Source organism: Poeciliopsis prolifica, unplaced genomic scaffold, assembly GCF_027474105.1.
Source record: "Poeciliopsis prolifica strain line A6 unplaced genomic scaffold, Auburn_PproV2 SCAFFOLD005, whole genome shotgun sequence".
In the NCBI taxonomy this organism is placed as follows: Eukaryota; Metazoa; Chordata; class Actinopteri; order Cyprinodontiformes; family Poeciliidae; genus Poeciliopsis; species Poeciliopsis prolifica.
In genome coordinates, this window is record NW_026562380.1 from 16,475,274 (window position 1) to 16,491,338 (window position 16,065).

General features: G+C 38.1%; 1 protein-coding gene across 1 annotated transcript; it reads right to left on the bottom strand.

Moving 5' to 3' along the window:
* Positions 1-5,076: 5,076 nt before the first annotated feature.
* Positions 5,077-9,652, bottom strand: vip (vasoactive intestinal peptide). The gene is made up of 6 exons (XM_055029128.1): positions 9,545-9,652; positions 8,687-8,791; positions 8,295-8,399; positions 6,996-7,118; positions 6,708-6,819; positions 5,077-6,429 (listed from the first exon to the last, which is right to left on the bottom strand). Coding segments are annotated over exons 1-6 (456 nt in total). The 5' UTR covers positions 9,547-9,652; the 3' UTR covers positions 5,077-6,420.
* Positions 9,653-16,065: the final 6,413 nt, after the last annotated feature.

Consider the following 16,065-nt stretch of genomic DNA (forward strand, 5'->3'; position numbering starts at 1 on the left):
CTCCCTCTGCGACTCAGGATCATTTATCCGGCAAATTTATTGATCGGAGGCACAGATTCCTGACACAATCAGACCTGCTGCTTGTGGAAGTCATTAGAGCAGCCGCATGAATGCATATGTGTCTGTGTCTGTGTGTTGTCTGATAATGAACTTGCCTGTAACCAAAACCCTCTGACAGCCTGCAGAAACGAAGACCAGAGATGAGATATGTAAATAATTTGTTGCCTTTGTGCATTTATTTTCTCAACATTTCTTCTTCTCTCGTCCTGTAATTCAGCATTCAAGCTTTCATATCTGTTCGCCACTTTTGGGGTTTAACAGTTTGTTTTTCTGCTTTTAGCTCATTTCAGCCTCAGGATTGAGGAAGTCGAGGGGGCGGGGGGAGTTGGTGTACAACAAGGCAACACGCACGACATGTGAGATGTGTTTTCATTTTAATCCGCTCCCCCCCACCTTTCTCGACTTGATGATTTTGATGTGCAGTGACTTCTACAGGTCAATTGGCTGGATGTCGCCAAAGCGGAACTGTAAAGGCCCGGAAATGAGGCTGTCACTCCAGGGCCTGCAGCGAAACATCAACGGAGGAGGAAATGATTCAAGAGCGGAGCCAAACAAACAAGCCCGGCTCTCCAAAGTTTACTCTACACCGCTGGAAATTCCAGCTTCCTCGCATTAACAAATATATAATAGAAATAAGATCAATAATTTACCACCTTTTAATTTGACAAATATCCTCTCGAATTCAACTGATATCAAACACAACTGTCAAAAATAAAAAAAAAACAAAATAAAAACCCTACAATAATCTGAATGGATAATTATGCAAATAAGTAATATATGTTAGTTATTTGCATAATAACTAACATAAACGTTCCAACTTCTCCAAGACTTTTAGGTTGAGAAGGTGTCTGTGTGAAAACATGAATTTCATTTTTTCATCCCTCTGTAGCGAGATTAGCAGCAGCGAAGTTAGCTGTTGCTAAATTTAGCAACAGCAAGACCCCTTAGCTAGTTTAGCAAGAAGTAGTTAAGCTGAGCTAGATGAAGTAAACTAGCTAATTTAGCTAAACTAAGCTAGCAAGTTTAGCAACAGCTAAGCTAGTAAGTCAAACTTGCTAGCAAGCCCAGCTTGCAAACACTTCGATATTCGTTGCTAATGAATGCGACACCCCAGCTTTTATTTTCAGCAGATTGAAGCCAGTCAGTATTTTAGTGTGATTTTTTTTCCTTCACCGAATAAAATTCTTTTAATTTGTTTATAAGTTTATTCCACCTCATCTAGAGGAAGCCTAATGGTTCTCATTCTGCTAACGATGCTAAAGAGTGTTTCACCACATCAGAGTGAAATCAAGCTACAGTCAAAGCTCGTCAAGACGGTTTAATTGGATTTTCTGTCCTGATCCCTGTCGTGTTTCAGCACATGGCACGAGATACGTCACTCTGCTGTCAGAGACTGCGTGACCCTTTCAGCCTGCTCGTATTTGGCTTTTTCGAGTTCGACTAAAGTGTTGCAGGCGAGCAAGTTAGTTCCACATGAATTCATGTGCTCGCTGTACATTTCAGCAACGCACCACGCCTTATTTCCCTTGCTCGGCTCTTTCTGCAAAAGCTAACCACTGAACCACAAAACGAATGTTAAAGAAAAATGTTTGTGCATTTTTCTAAGGGCCTCAATGTCCCTGTGACTCACTGCACAAACTTTCCTTTGCAAACAGCGAGCTAAGGAAGGGGGGGGCATCGGCTCTCATCAAAGGCGTTGAATACACTGCTGTGTTTTGGTGTTATTCACTAATGAGCTTCTCTTTATTTGTGGATTTGAAGATTCAAGTATGTGTTTTGCAGAATTATTGATTTAGCTTTCTGAAAAGAAACAACACACACTCTCTCTCTCTTTCACACGCACACACCCACATACTCAGTGCTTGGTATTAAAAGGCAGCTGTCCTTTTCTATTTTTGCTCTGTTAGGTCCATTAAGATCAGCAATATGATGATATTTAATGAGTGAAGCCTCTCCGCAAAGCAGCCAATCATAAAGGTACAGCACAAGGACACGGACTGTAAATGCGCAGGCTTGTTGATGTTATATTGCAGACATAAATAACATTGCCTGGGTCACAAATTAGTACGCTTTTGCAGTCAAATTTGCCTTATTTTCCTCAGTTTTTGTTTTTCTCTTGCAAAGTACTTTAATGTATCCTGTGTGTTCAGTTTCAAAACGCTTCAAAATTAAATTAGATACATGCGAAACAAAAAGTGTAAAAAACCTTTTGATAGAAAATATGGTAACTTTTTAAAATTTAGTTTGCCTTTCCTGGCTGCTTGGTCAGTTTCATATGCTGTCTTTCCAAAAACGTTTTATTAGAGAATAAGAAACATTTCACGGTCCTTTTTTATGTACTCTACTATATTGCTGACATTTGCAGACCAGCCTTCATTATATTAATGCATAACAGGATTAATATATGAAATCAAAGCTAGATAATACACAGAACAAAAACTTTTAAAAATGCAACAAAACAAATGAGAAACCTGCATATAATTTGAAATGTGAACCAAATAATTCCACATTGATTGCAGATTCTTTAATGCAATTTTGATATGTGAACATTATTGGGAAGTGACTGGAGGGGGCTCAGTGAGCACAAAGCCAGGTGGATAATGAACAAAATGTGAAAAGTCTTGAAATGAGCCAAAGTTTTGGCTGTTAACTTTTCTTTTCTCTAGTCAAGCCGCCCAGTGGAAAACAAAGCAACAGCGTCACTGGAGAAAAAAAGTAATTGGTTTTGATCTGAGTTGGGTTATAGACCAATAACCCTAATTACACACACAAAAAAGCTCACACAAAGAGGCAGTTTCTGGAAAAAGATAAATAAATAAAAATAAGTAGGGGTGTTGTAAAAGGTCAAAATTGTCTGCTGCTTCTCCCTTAAGCAGTTGGTGTCAAATTGGGCGCAGACTTGATTTCATAAGTGCCTAAAACTTCTTTTTCCCCCCTTATGTAAAGCCTGACTGGCTACTAAATAAACATACATTACATAAACCAAGTGTCAAATCTAAAAAAAGAAAGAAGAAAGGAAACATCTTCAGGAGTGCCACAGATCACAACCCTGACGTAGAGTTTCGCCTTTTCTGTCTTCGCCTGAAACGCCGCAGCTGTGAAAAACTCGCTTTCTGCTGCGACTCGTGGCAACAGCTTTCACACCTTTAAACGTCACTGACCTCCTTGCGCATCAGAAAACGAAGGAGAAGAAGAAAACGAAGGCGTGTAGAAAAATGGTTTCAAAATCAATAGAGATGCTGTTTTATTGTTTTGTTTTGTGTTTCTTGATGAAGAGAAACACTGCATCTGGACCTGCTTGTGTTTAGTAAGAAAGGTTCAATTTATAATTAACCTTTTATGGGAGAAAAATATATTTTTTTCATCTTTACTTTCTTGATTATTAGAATTCAGTAGGCATTTTTCTACAATTATTTATTTATTTTTTTAAAGGCAAAAGTAAAATAATTAAAAAAAAGACTTTCAAGTTGGGAGTGTCTGATTTTTCTTTCTTTTTTTTTTTTTTTTTTTAAAGAATATAAGTTATTATAAGGAATATTTCAAGGTATATTAAGGTCGTGGCCTCAAATAGTTTTGTCAAAAATGACACATATAGCGTTGAGCTTCCCTCATGCTGGACTTTTGGGCACAGAAGTGACAGTGGCTTGCAAAAATATTCATATTCACATTTTGACACATTTAAACCCGAATCTCTTTGTATTTTACTGGATTTAATGAATATTTGTCCACTTGTAATCGGCCCCCTGTCCATAAATCCACTGAAATTGAGTGAATAAAGTTGAATTGTCTGCATTTTACTGCGAGCACGAGTTTAGTTGTTCTGTGAAGGCTGTGAAGAAGATTAACGTACAAAACAAGCGGCTTCACAACAAACAACCAAGGAACACAGCAGGCAGGTCGGGGGGCCAGGAGGAAGTTGTGAAGGAGTTTTAAATCAGGGGCATAACATCACAACTGTTGACTATTTCACAGGTCAGACCATCAGCTGCAACAATGGAAAGAGGACAGTAAAAAGCACAAATGGAACAAAATGGGGAAACAGACAGCGAGGGACACCACAAGACACTCACGGCTCTCCACCCTATTTGACTGGGTGTCACGTCTTATTTAGAGACCATTTGAAACGTGTTCACCTACATGCCAGAGTTTTGTACGCGTCCTTTTGTTCTATCTGTTAATTATCCCATAACCCATAGAGTTCACTGATTTAACCTTTCTCTCAAAGCAAGAAAGTGTTGAGACTTTGTGGCTAATTAGAACGGGCTCTGTTTGTGGAACGTCCTGCCTGTCTGCGCTCCGTTTCAGACACAAAGACGGTGAAATGTTTCCGACCGGAGCCGGAGGTGAGAAGCTGAAATGTGGTCACCATTTGTTTTCGGTTTTATTCGGCAGACGGTTAGCTGTCTCTGTCCATGGTGCTGAAGTGAACTGGTTCTCCCTGCTTCTTTCCACACGCCGGCTTCTTTTGTGTTTTCTTTTCAGACTTATTTTTCCTCTCAGAGTTCAGGTCTTTCACATGCCCCTCAGTTAAATACAAGGTTGGATGAGATGATTTTTATATGATTTTAATTAATTTTTGTTTGTTTTTATTTTTAAAGCAAAATAATGTGTTCAATTGTGACGTAAAGTTTTTTTTGTTTTTTTTAACAGGTAATTATTATATTTTCTTTTGTTGCTTTATTTACATTCTATATGCATATTTACAAAAGACAAAAGCTGCTGATGAAACCGGCAAACTTTGATACTTTGATGCATCGGTTTTCAATAAAGAAAGTGACAAATTGCCAGAGGACTGGATGTTGGTCAACGGACTGCAGAGAGGAGAAATTAAATATAATCGTACACGTCTATCCCAAAGTGATGTCGTCCTCTGAGTGACATCACAGAAAAAAGTCAGGAAAGATGACCTTTGGGTCATGATAATCTGCTCTTGTTGAAAAGAAAAAAAAAATAACATAAAATGTCAATAAGTGAAAATGAGAAAATCGTTGCCATCAAACAGCCAGACAAAATGACTCAGCTTTGAAAAATAAACCAACATCTTTTATTTGGTCACTCGTGTCCACGTCACTATATGTACCGAAGGCAGTTCCACGCACAATGAAAACCTCTTTGCTCTATATGTTGAATAGTATAAAGTGATTATATGCATCTGTGTCCTTTCCGAGTTTCGGCCCTTTGCCTTGCAGCTTCCTTCTTTCACAATCCAAAGACCCGCTTACAAACACTCCGCAACCATTCCAGAAAATACACCACTAGAAATGGCCCATTGTTACAATTTATATCATTTAACATTCAAGAACGACAAAAATGGCAGATTTTCTATTATACTGTGAAATTCTCAATATGCAGAAATCAATGGAATTCGCTTTGCAGCTCACAAACTGGAAGATCTTACAGAACGCAATTGGCTTGTAATTAAAGACATTTAATAATTATAAACACATATTTTAATGACAGAGTTGTGTGCTACAGGTCTAATGCAAACATATGGGTACACCAATTACACAACTTTCAAAATGATGTTGTTTGAACCATGCTGTTTTTAACCAACTATTTAATTAGGGAATTATTTTTTTTTTAAACAAAGTTCCTAGTTGCTTTGCCAAAAGTTAAAATCTAAAATTAATATTCCCCCAAAAATTTACATTTATGAGTTAAGTCAGTGGCCCAGAGGAAAATCTGTTTTTGTTTCTGAACTTTCCAATTTAAACGCCAGTTTTTGTAGACATTAAGACAAAAACGCAATGCAACAAGTTTAACGTAATAGCAAAATGTGTGTTGTCTATATATTCTTCAAAGAAAAAATAAAAGCTTATGGAGATGTATGGCACTGAAAATCAGATGAACTCTATAACAGACCATCTCCAAATGTAAATCTGTGAGAATCCCTTAAGACTTCACACTTTGGAAGACTTTGGAAATCAGGATGTTCATCTTCGGTCAAAAGGGGGAAAAAAAAAATTGATGCCAATGTGAGACACTTTTCGGAAAAAGAACAAAATCCGAAAGCAGATAAACGTGGCCCCTGTGTTAAATAAACTCCTCCCGTAGCATTTCTGACCAATCAAACCTGCAGACAGACACACACACGATGCTCAGTGCTGCCTGCAGAATCTTTAACCGTTACCATGATCTGAATACATACAGTGTAAACATGTACTGTGTAGATGAATAGATAAATAGCCACACCGAAAAACATATCACTGTTGGTCGATCCTGTCCTTTTCATCGAATACCATGTGTGTGCATTTTTTCTTTAAATGTGTTTATTTCTCTTTTTTTTTGTTTCTTTGTTGGTTTTGTCAATAACATTTTTATAAGATGAGATGAGGTATTCATTCCAACATGGGCCCCTCCTCAAAGTGGCTGCAAATGAGAAAAAGGACAAGGTTATTGATTCGAAACAAACAGGAAATCAATCATTTTTCAGACAGTTATATTTTTTAAGAAAATAACAAAAGGCAGGACAGACACCATGCAGCATCTCAATTTTATAAGTACTTATTGTGGGATTTACAGTTGAACTGCTGGGCAGATTGTGCACCATTTTGCTAGGCAAGCTAGAATTCAGAAAAAACCGGGACTGGGTGTATATGTCTCCAGTCAAAGCGTGAGAGATACTCAGAAGACAAGAAGATGCCCACCAGCTGAAAGTTGTTTAGGAGGTGGTCTACGTTGATGTTATCGTAGCGCTCCTGGAAAGAGCTGGGTTCGTCCCTGGACTCCTCCGCTTCGCTGGTTCCAGGATCTTCTAGGCTGTTTGTGTTTAGCAGGAGAAAAAAAGTCACACGAGAGTTTCTTTCACATGCAAAAAACACGAACGGCAAATATAAAATCTGCGCCGATGGAAAACGCTTGTGATATTTGTTTGCTTTGTCTGGTGTGTGCGTGTTAAAATCTAGCGTTCATACGAGAGGTTTCGGGAGTCCCACCTTCTCTTTCCTGTTAGGAGAGAGTTCAGGTACTCCTTGACCGCCATCTGTTTCCGGAAGCGGCTGTAGTTGTCTGTGAAGATGGCGTCTGTGTGGCGCTTCGCCGGCTCCATCAGGTCGTCACTGCACAAGAGGGCGAGGTCAAAGTTCAGAGCGCGGCAGATTTCTGTGCACAGGCAAGGTCAGGTGTGTGTGTGTCTCTGTGTGTGTGTGTCTCTGTGTGTGTGTGTGTTTTTGTCCTCCCAGGGTCTATTGGAGACGTGCAACGTAAAGCTTCCGCGGCATAAATGAACCTTTAGAAATGTTTGACCAATTGCACAATGCATGGTGCAGCGGGTCAGCTCTTTCCATTTCAAATGTCAGTCGGTCGTCTTGAACAGATCGGCGAAATAAACTGTTGCTGTTTTTTTCTTGTCAGAAAGTTAAACTTTTTTTTTCGCTGTCCAACCAATTTTGTATTAGGGAGAAAGGCAATGAGATAATGGGAGTGAAAATAATCTCTTCAGAACAAAAACTGAAAAATGTTCATATTTATATTAATTATTAAAATAAACAGTGAATTGAAAAAGAAAATCTGATCATTTAGACGCCTCTCATTCCCTTTACTTTTATATGTAAAAGTACAGAGGGGAAATGACCACTTTATTGTTCCAAATACAGGAAGAATACAGGGAATGTAAGAATAAATCTCACATAAGATGTCACTGCACAAGATGTCACTGCACATAAGATCTCATGTAAGATTGATAAATTTAACAATTTATCAATCTTACATGATCAAAATAAGAAAAAACTTCGATTTTGTGAAATATTAAACTTCAGATTTTGCTCACAGAATAAAATCTGCAACAGGAAACATAGTTACCAGAACAGATTCTCTATTTATTTTCTGTGCAAAAATGAAATAATCATAAAAAGTCGTGTTTGCAACTTTAAAACTCTTCAAATAATGCTCGTATGTTTCTGTGAAAATGCAAAGCTAAAGAAGATTTCCCAAATCAGTGATTATTTCTGTTCCTTTTTGATGCATAGTTTTTCCCCAGAGCAACTGACATGATAATAAATGTGTTTCAAGACATGATTGTCCCCACATATTTTTTTGAATATGTAAACCTTGTTGTTTTGTTGGCTTTCTTTTATTAGCTCTTCCACTTTGTTTATGTTTTTTAAAATCCAAGATGATAGAAATTCATTGTGAGCTAAATAGGAATATTTTTTTTCTGTTTAATTTACATTACAAGACCATTTTTAATGTTTTTTTTTCTATTTCGTGATACAATGATATTTACTCTCGCCTACCTGACGCGCTTCCCGATCAGAGACTCCAGGTACCTCCTCGCCGACAGCTGCCCCAGCAGTTTGCTGTATCCGCTGGTGAACAAACCGTCTGCATGTCTCGTCGGTCTGCAAAAGAATTACAGGGCAGTCAGTCACAAGAGGAGGCGCGCAGACTGGCTCCATCTAAACATCTGTTGTTGTTTTTTTTGTGTGTGAAACAGACACGCATCAGCCTGACCTGTAACTGTGCTAAACATGACGCAGAGGGCAGCTGTATTCTGAGGAAATTCAAATGCGTAAAGTACACCTGGTTTTAGGAGACGGTCTGATCATCTGACACGAATTAAAGTCGAGTGATCCCGAATCACGCGTTTGAGACACACTCGGCTCTGATGCTGATGGTCTGCGCTCACCTCGTGGATGTGTACGGTAGACTCAGAGTCCGGGAGTATAACACACTGTACAGGGCTATTAGGAGAAGCAGGTGGGGGCCGGTCCGTTGTACCATCGCTTTACACCTAAGGAAGGAAATGGTGGCATGTTATTCCCTTTTTCTTTTTTTTTCTTTTTTATATTTTTTGTCTAAATTTTAATTTTAATTTCACACAGACATGCACAGTTGGAAAAGTTTTTCTTTCTTTCTTTCTTTTTTTTTTACTTTTCGAATGACAGTAAAAAAAAATCCTTCACTTGAATCCTTTTCAAGCGACACTAATTTCAGGGTATCTCATGCGTAATTACGCACGGTGTTGTGAAGCGCGGTAAACCACACACTACATTACTGAACGATTGAATCCGACGAGTTTTTCTTTCAAAGCGAGTTTCTGATCAAATGCTCCGACTTTGCCCTAAAATGTCTCAAAGGAACGCTTAGTTCATTTAATTTCACCGCGCGTATTTTTGTTGCGTAAAGATGAAGTCTAGATTTTATGAAAGAGAAAGATTTCTCATTCTAAACTTTTTATTTATTCATTTTTTTGGTGGGTTAGGTTTCTGATCACACGCCAACCTTCAAGATTACCACAAATCTTTATATATACAATATGTATATATCTATAAAGAAATTATAAATCATCCAAAAATCAGTGCGCAATTACGCAACGCACTGGCAACTGCGAAGCTCATCTGACAGGAAAGCGGACAAATGAGTTAATGTCGAGATTCTGCTAACTTATACTCGACAAGTTACTACTTAGAAAACTTCATCCAAATTCAAAAAGAAGCCCCAACACTTCCTAGAAAAGAATTGAGACATAAAATAAAAACCTTACATTTGCGGAAAGTCGCGATCGTCGGTTCTTCTTCTCTTGGTCCTAAACAGCTGCTCGCAACTCCAAACTGCTGATCCCGTCTGCCTGTCTGGCTGTTCCTGCTCGCCATCGGTTCTGTCCCGGTTTTATACACCTGGATGTGTCCAGCTTGCAGGAGGGGGGGCGGGAGGACGTGAGCCCCATCAGCAGCAGCAGGAGACGTCAAAGGATCGTCGCTTCCGTCATCGGTCTTGCTCACGGTCGGAACCGAAGGGGCCATGTGCAGGGGGTTTTGTCGGAAGTTTTACTCTTGAGTGTTTGTTCCAATTAGTTGCGAGGAGAAATGAACTTATTCTCAGGGTTGACTCACCAGAATGACATCCTCTGCAGGGATATTTCTTCTCTCTTTTTTTGTTATAAGCTTCAGCATTACATGCATGTCTGCTCAGGTTGGGATCTCTGATTGCTTGCATGTGTCTTAGTGTTACTTCCAGCTCTGGATATTTAGGGCTTTTAAACGACTTTCAGTAGCAAGACTTTTTTTTTTCCATGCATCATAACCTTTTTCTTACCTCCTCTTCGCTGGTCGTTGCATTGTCTTCTCCGCTCGATGATGAACACGTGTCCCTTAACGAACTGAACACACAATCTTGAGAGACCCCAGTTCTCAAAATAATGTTGGAGATATTTCTTCCACTTGACTCAGATTTCTAAGTCAGAAAATGTACAATTTTGAGACCGGTGACAGTGTTTATGGGAAATGATGGAAATGCCGAGCTAAAATGAAGCCATTCGGGTGGAGGTGACTGTCCAGGTCAGTGGTGACTTTTGCATCTCCACTACTGGAACAATGGGCCATGTCTGTATGATCCGGTGACGGTTTGAGCATCTCCACAAAAGCACTTCAATATTACAAGATGACAGGATGGCCGTCATTTAGGAAAGACAGTTTCATTTTTCCTACTGTTGAGCCTAAGTCGTACCCTTCAGTACCAACATTTCCTGCTCCAGTCACAAATTGTTTTTATTTGCTAATTTATCCAGTAATCGCCCTTCCCTGCATAAATACCACTAGACTACATTAAGCCTTGTCAGATCATCCTACTTGCACCACTGTTCTCTTTTTGGGGTATCTTTCTCTTGTCCACAGTGTTGTCATAATGTGTAGTTCTGTGGGTTCGTTGTTGACTGTCAAGCTTCGTATTCTTTGAAGTTATTCTGGAATAACTTATTCCTTGTGTTGTGGATTTATCTATTTTATTCTATGGCATTTAAATCATTGCAATTGATTGTAGTTGTAAGTTAATTCATGATTGTTGTCTTTTATAAGAACTTTAACTGGTGTATAAGTTCTTTATTTGACATTGACAGTTTTCAATTCCCTAACAGAAGTCTGATAAAGATGAATAAAAATTACAGTAAAATATTGGAGATCTAACGTACATAAGTTTCAGCATGAAAACGGAGGCATCCGAAAACCATAAAAGTGGTAGTCATAATCTGTGTACTGGATAAATTCTTAAAACATACATAGAAAGACTGAAACTTTGAACAGTTTTTAGTGTAATCTTTCTGTTTTATTCACTTAAAGAAACATTATGTTTTCGTCTTGTAGTATTTTTTTGTTTACTGAAAGCTAAAGTGCCAAAAATCATTAGAGGTAATCAAAGTATGCAAAGATCCTTTATTAATGTGGCTTAAGTCCGATTCAGCTTTGCTCTGAACTAACGTGTTTTGTCGTTTCACCTGCTTAATATCACAATATCAGATCGAATGCAATAAAACATTCATTCTTCAGAATCACTTGTTGTAATCACTGTAGTTCTGGTGTTGCGTCACAATGTGTATCAGACCCTAACCCGAAGGAACATGTTCTGAAAACTCAAAAACCTGTCAGAGGAGATGATTTAATCAGCTTTAACAAAGATTTGGGGCTTAAATACTCAAACAATTTGTTAGGAATGAATGATTTCTTTTTCATGTTCTTGCCTCTTCAAAACATAAAAACTTCAATCATCAACAGTATCAACAAAATCCACCAGTCCTCTCACCTTCCCCGCTCCATCCATCCATTCATTCACAAAGCAAAGTGGGCTTTGGAAATCTTCCAAATTACCACCGCTGATAAATGCAGCTAAGCCTTTTACACCCAAAAACACTGATGCTTTTTTTTTTTTTTTTCTTTTTCAGGTTGTTTGGGAGCTTTTGCGAAAGAACCACCAAGCTGGGCTGAAGTGTTTCTGAGTCCACCCACAGTGTTCTCGATGAGCCCGGTTTGTTTTGCTGGAACAGCACAGTGAAAGAGCCGTGACGTCAGCCGACGCCTCATCCGCACGTCCTGCCCTCCGTCCATCCATCCATCCTTCTGTTCGTCTTTCCATCCCTCCGAATGAGTGTGAACCATTTATTTTAAATCACTGCAGTGGAAAAAAAAATAAACGACAGGCTGAAGCATACGAGATACACAGGGTGATGAGAGACTCTTAATGTAACAGAGTAGAAATGTGGACAAACTGCAGCTTTATTTTCAGTAGTCTACGAATTTTTGTTTAATTTGACTCTGAATATGATACGGTTGCACAAAAAGTCAATTTTATCTTGCCACCATTCACAGATGGTACGGGACGTATTGTTAGAGGACAGCAGGAAAGGGGGAGTGACCCAAAACACATGGTTCAATAAGCACAGAAATGGTTTTAAAAAAATACAAGATTTACTTTCTTCCATGGATTAAAAACAAAACAAAGAAAAAAAACCCAAAACAACAACAACAACAACAAAACAAGAACAGCAATGAGAGAGAATTAGAGGGACAAAATGAGCATGTATAGCAAATGTAATTGATTTTAGACAATAACAAATATGTAGTGATGAACTGAAGAATGAAAAGTATAATAGTAAAACAGAAAAACATCAGAGAAAACATGACCACCTACATCCATGCTATGGAAAGCTATTGTATAGTACAATCAATCAATCAATCAATCAATCAATCAATCAATCAATCAATCAATCAATCAATCAATCAATCAATCAATCAATCAATCAATCAAGTTTGTTTGTGTAGCACATTTCAGCAACAAGACTGCATTAAACCCGGTTTTGCATAAATTACTGCAAATATTGTCAAATACAGTAGATCAATTATTAACTTTCCAATGCAACAGTATACAGTAATCATTCAAATGACTAATAGCAGCTTTAAATGGTTTTCCAGGAATAAGAAAGGCAACATTGCATTTGTACAAATAAAAAAAAATATATCAACAGTGTTTGGTTTCGAGAGCACAACACGGCTGCATTAAATTTTGCTCCCTGCAGCAAAAACAAATAATATTGTTTTACACACATCTTCCACGGAGCAGGATTGATTTCGATTCACATTTGTGGTTATTCACCTGATAATGACTACAAATCCTATTTGCCATTGCACAGAGATTAATATCTCTTATATATTTATATATCCTCCCAGTCAGCAGATGACCTCCATCACAACCACCTCTTATCTGCCCTCTTCGCAGCCATGATGGCACTACGTAAACCTTAATGTGATCAGTTCATAGAAAAAGTGGATTACGCCGAAGTCCAAGGGAGAAGGAGCTGCTCTAATTGACAGCGGTGATAGGAGACAGATCCCAGCAGGAAAGGGAAGCTGATGGAGGAAATGTCAGCCACATTATGTTGATGTTGACGGAATGTACAGAGGAAAACGTTCCTATGGACGTGAATCAGACCGTCTTGACTCTGTGCATGGTCAGGACAACACAATCGGGACTCTTTATTACTTCTGGGCTCCCAGCACAAACAGCGGGTCGATCACATTTGCTACTACTAATAAGGAGCTGCCAGAAACTTTTAAAATTTGGTTAGACGGTGGCTTTCTCTCAGAGAGTTCAAACAAACCGGTCGTACTCAGATTTTTGCCTTAAGTTGAGGCTCTCCCGGCTCCGTTCTTGCACACTGTGTTGTCTACTGAGCACAGCAAATGACTTCATCCTTGCATCCAGAAACACTGATTAGCTACAGGCTTGATGCAGAGTGTAATTAGTTTTAAATAATTTGGTTTGAGAAAATACATAACTCTTATGAAGCAGTTTATATCTGTTCTTATTACGGAGACAAATACGAGACTCAGTGGACTGAGTGCTATACATTGAACCTGACAGGTAAATGCTTAACATATCATGGTTCTTTCTTTCTGGATAGTTTTATTTGCACAAAATGTACAAAGTCCTGATAATGTCATTTTTATTGCAGTAGCGTCTGATTCGGAAAGAAAATTGTCAATATGTCCTTAGTTGGAATCTATTCAGAAAAAATCCCACATGAGCTTATATGTTTTTCATAATTTTTTTAATGTAAATAGTAATAATTGTTGTTGCCCTAGAAATATTGCTAAACAAATAAAAACATTTAAACATTACTTTTGAGGAAAAAAAAAAACAATAACATATTTTTTTAATTGTAAGGGCTTTTTTAGTAGTAATCTGTATATTCCTGTTTTCCTTCGGTATAAATATAATGTGGCCCATTCTGTTCTTCATATGTGCTGTTCTTCATATGTTGGGGAAAAAAAACAGACCAGTCCACATCGACAGCCGGGGCAATAAATAAAACGTTAGAAGCGAAACTGTGAAAAACAAACAAACAAAAAAAACTCTGGATAAGAAGCAAAGTTTGTCTTTCCTCTGTGCCAGTGGGAAGGATTGCAAGGGAGGATGAAAACAATACCTCCAGGTAAATTGATCTTCAATTGCTGCAGAGCACCCTCTTATATTGCTAAGTCTCCAGAACAACCATTAGACATCTATAAGATGCTAAATGATTGCTTGGGAGGCTTTCAGAGAAAAATCCTTTACCATCCTCCCACCACAAGCGCAAACTTGTAGTCTTTGCTTAAGCTTTTGGGACTTGAATAATTTGACCATATGAAACAGCCCAAATGATGTGCTTTTAGAGTGCAAAAAAGAGGAGAAGGAAAATAAACCTCCTCATGCTCACTATTAAATCTGTGATGTTGTGTGTCTCTGTCTCCAGTGTATTACTTCATGAAAACTCACAGAAAACTAGAATCTACAGCAATTTGGTGAGATTATAGATCAAGGATTCAAAACATATGGTTGAATGCACACACAGATAACTCACAGACACAAAATTAATCCTGATCCATTGCCATCTCAGCATAAGGTAGGATGAGCTAAAGGGGCCGTGCAAAATAGAAAATCTTCTCTCAAATGTTGCAAAATTTTACATTGGGTAAAGAAAGTTGGTCAAATTTGCAATGATATTTGTATAACAGCTGTGAAGCCTGGCAATTTTGTTAAAAACAAGTATTTTTAAAAATATTTATTCTTTAATAAAAGGCTAGATTGTTCTAGGCCACTGGAATAATATATTTTTCTTGGGTTATTATTCATTCTGATCAAACATGCAAACAAATGTAATCGGTTTCAGTGTTTCATAACTAGATTATTTATATAGATGGGAAAACTGCATGACTCGGTGATTAATGATTATTGTCACTAAATAAAAAAGGTTCTTTCATTGTAAAAAGTTACAATCCTTAAACAAGGAAAGAGAAAGAGGAAACAAGTGTTATTATTTAAGAAAAACTGATCTTAAAACTGATCTTAAATAGACAAATAAGCTTTTCTGCATTGACCCACATCTGTTAGAGGTGAAGAGGCATGTATACCTGTGTCTGCTGAAATCTCACCATCAACAAAACCACTGCAGCTGATTTAAAGTCTGCAGAAATGGTGGCCAGAAAGCCACAAGTGACTACAGTTTGTCAACATCAAGAAGTCCCATATGCTTATACTTGTGTACTACATCAACACCACATGCTGTTGCTCGTCCTGGCAGTAAACGCAACACCTGTGACTAAAACAGCCAGAAACCCCGTGGGGACACCTATTGTTCACCGAGAGCTTTTTGTACCTTTAATTTCCTTGAATTATCAGGTTTGTCTCATCATTTTGCAATGCAGACAGAGCTTGGAGACAGAGGAAGGATGGTCTTTGTTCTCACTGTCTTGGAAGTGAGCACACATATACAGTAAATACCCAGAAACCTTGATGCCTTAATGCTGAGCTGACTGTATTTTTTATTATTGTTTTTTTTTACCTTTGCACCCACACAAACTCTCTGTACAAAGAGAATGGTGGGAACTGTATAGAAAAATGTCTTAAGGCTCTCCGACTGTCATAAAAAAATGGGTGAGTGTTGCACAGTGGGTAGCGTAGTTGTCTTGTGGAATCGATTCTACCTTCCTCCTGTGAGGTGCCCAGAATGTGGCACTTAGACCCGGGTAAAACCTCAAATTAATCCAAAACTCTAATTCAAAATTCCAAAAAGCATTGAAATTGTACAGGATCCTTGTAGGATGGGCTAGTTTTACCCTGTAAAAATTTACCAAGATATATGCTCCAATAAAGGATATTAATACTTCCAGTAGTAACTAAAGTTATCTACTTTTTTGCTACACTGGAGACTAGAATTTTATTATTATTATTATTATTTTTTGAATGGGTAGCATGAAT

Bases quoted from the DNA above. Each gene is read 5' to 3' on its own strand.
- vip (XM_055029128.1), bottom strand. The intron at 8,400-8,686 runs GTGAGCGCAGAC...ATTCTTTTGCAG, and splicing joins CTACCGTACACATCCACGAG to ACCGACGAGACATGCAGACG. The intron at 6,820-6,995 runs GTGGGACTCCCG...AAACACAAACAG, and splicing joins CTCCTAACAGGAAAGAGAAG to CCTAGAAGATCCTGGAACCA.